The sequence below is a fragment of the Oryza sativa genome, chromosome 11, assembly GCF_034140825.1.
Source record: "Oryza sativa Japonica Group chromosome 11, ASM3414082v1".
Classification (NCBI taxonomy): Eukaryota; Viridiplantae; Streptophyta; class Magnoliopsida; order Poales; family Poaceae; genus Oryza; species Oryza sativa.
In genome coordinates this window covers 16,569,170-16,570,788 of record NC_089045.1, presented here as the reverse complement: position 1 = coordinate 16,570,788, position 1,619 = coordinate 16,569,170, and the positions used below count along the sequence as shown (strand labels likewise).

The 1,619-nt window shown below is 50.5% G+C and overlaps 1 protein-coding gene across 1 annotated transcript; it reads right to left on the bottom strand.

The window, feature by feature from the left end:
- Positions 1–490: 490 nt before the first annotated feature.
- Positions 491–1,619, bottom strand: LOC4350433 (uncharacterized). Its single transcript, XM_015759716.3, has 2 exons — positions 1,268–1,619; positions 491–1,175 (listed from the first exon to the last, which is right to left on the bottom strand). The coding sequence occupies exons 1-2, from the start codon at positions 1,506–1,508 to the stop codon at positions 766–768; spliced, it is 651 nt and encodes a 216-aa protein (XP_015615202.1). The 5' UTR covers positions 1,509–1,619; the 3' UTR covers positions 491–765.

The following is a 1,619-nucleotide window of genomic DNA, read 5'->3' as shown; positions in this document are numbered from 1 at the left end:
CATGAATGGTTCCCTTCTCTACTGTAAAGTACGGAGATGGATCTCTCTCGGATGGATATCAACCCGTTTCTTACATACAATCTAAATAATTATGAAAAAAATCTAAAAAAATATATAAGATATGTTAATATGTAACATATCACTTCACAAACATACAAGTTCAAATTCGATTTCTACAATTTATAACAAAAATAACAAATTAAACTCTAACTAGTATACGTATATTCACAGTCAAATTTGTTATTTTTGTTATAACTTGTAGAAGTCAAATTTGAACTTGCATGTTTGTGAGATGATATATTACATATTAACCTATCATGTTAATTTTTTTGAAAAATTTTTATAACTATTTATATAGCATGTAATATATATAATATACAGATAGACGACCACCTGAGTGTTTAAAACAGTTTCCTATAAAGTACTACTCCAAACTCCAACCATACGTCAGGGGGCCTACATCTAGCCACATCAAGCCGTGGAACAAAACTAGCAGAGCAAACAAATACTTCGCTGGCATCAGCTAACAAACAGATCGACATGCACTCCACTCAACATCTGAACCTTATCTCCGTCTAATATAGGAGTATTAGGTTTTGTTCTATTTTCAATTACTCGATCTCGGCCATTCCGTGCTTTTTGTGCTCTAAAAGAAGCCAGTACAACAGCACTAGTACATGCTAATTAAACACTTCTATTACTACGTACAGAGCAGGGTTACGTAGGCAGATACTAGACCACGCCCGGTTCTCAATCTGATCGCTATTACCAGTGGCTGGCACTCTGGACTAGGTACCGGTGCGGCCGCGCCTCGCCGCTGTGCCGGTTGTGATGCTGCTGCTGGTGCAGAACACGAGCGGGAGGAGACGACATCTGATGCGCCGCCCACCGGGATGCGCACGACGGCGCGCTGCCAGTCTGACGGTGGTACAGGGCATGGGGTACCGTCCTGGACGGCGGCGGCGGTGTCGTTGTCGTCGTCCTTGGGAACAGGAACGCCCGGATCTTGAGCGGCTGGAGGCGGTCCCGGCTGGCCGCGTCGTACTCCTCCAGCAGGTTGGCGAGGTCGTCGTCGCCGGTGACGGAGACGAGCGCGTCCAGGTCCTCCGTCGGGAGCTGGCACCGCAGGCACACCGCCTCCCACCCGCACATCTCCCTCAGCTTCCGTTGCAACTCTGGATTCACAATCCAAACGTACGTTGTAAGAGCTCCGATCGATCGAGAGATCGAACTACCAGTCTCACTCAGGAGCAGGTTGCAGGTGTACCGTGGAAAGGGAGGGAGCGGTCGACGGAGACGACGCGGTTGTCGCCGCCGACGTAGCGCAACGCGCCGTCGGCGTGGCGAGGGAGGATCCTCCCGCCGTAGCTGCAGAGGAACTTGACGAACGTCCCCTCGGCTGCGGCGTCCGCTGCCTTGACGACGCACGCGACGACGACGTCGTCGTCGAGAGAGCCGAGCGACGACGTGCACGTCGAGGACGATGACCAGGAGGAGGTTCCCACCATGGCTCTCCTTCCTTGGACGGACGAACGGCCGGGGACAGCTGAGAATCTCACTGGAGAATCTTGGCTAGCTATAGCTCTCTGGCCTTGCTGCCCCCATGAGCGAGCCGCTTC

Bases quoted from the DNA above. Each gene is read 5' to 3' on its own strand.
- LOC4350433 (XM_015759716.3), bottom strand. From the start codon at position 1,508: ATGGTGGGAACCTCCTCCTGGTCATCGTCCTCGACGTGCACGTCGTCG. The intron at 1,176-1,267 runs GTACACCTGCAA...TTGTGAATCCAG, and splicing joins CCGCTCCCTCCCTTTCCACG to AGTTGCAACGGAAGCTGAGG.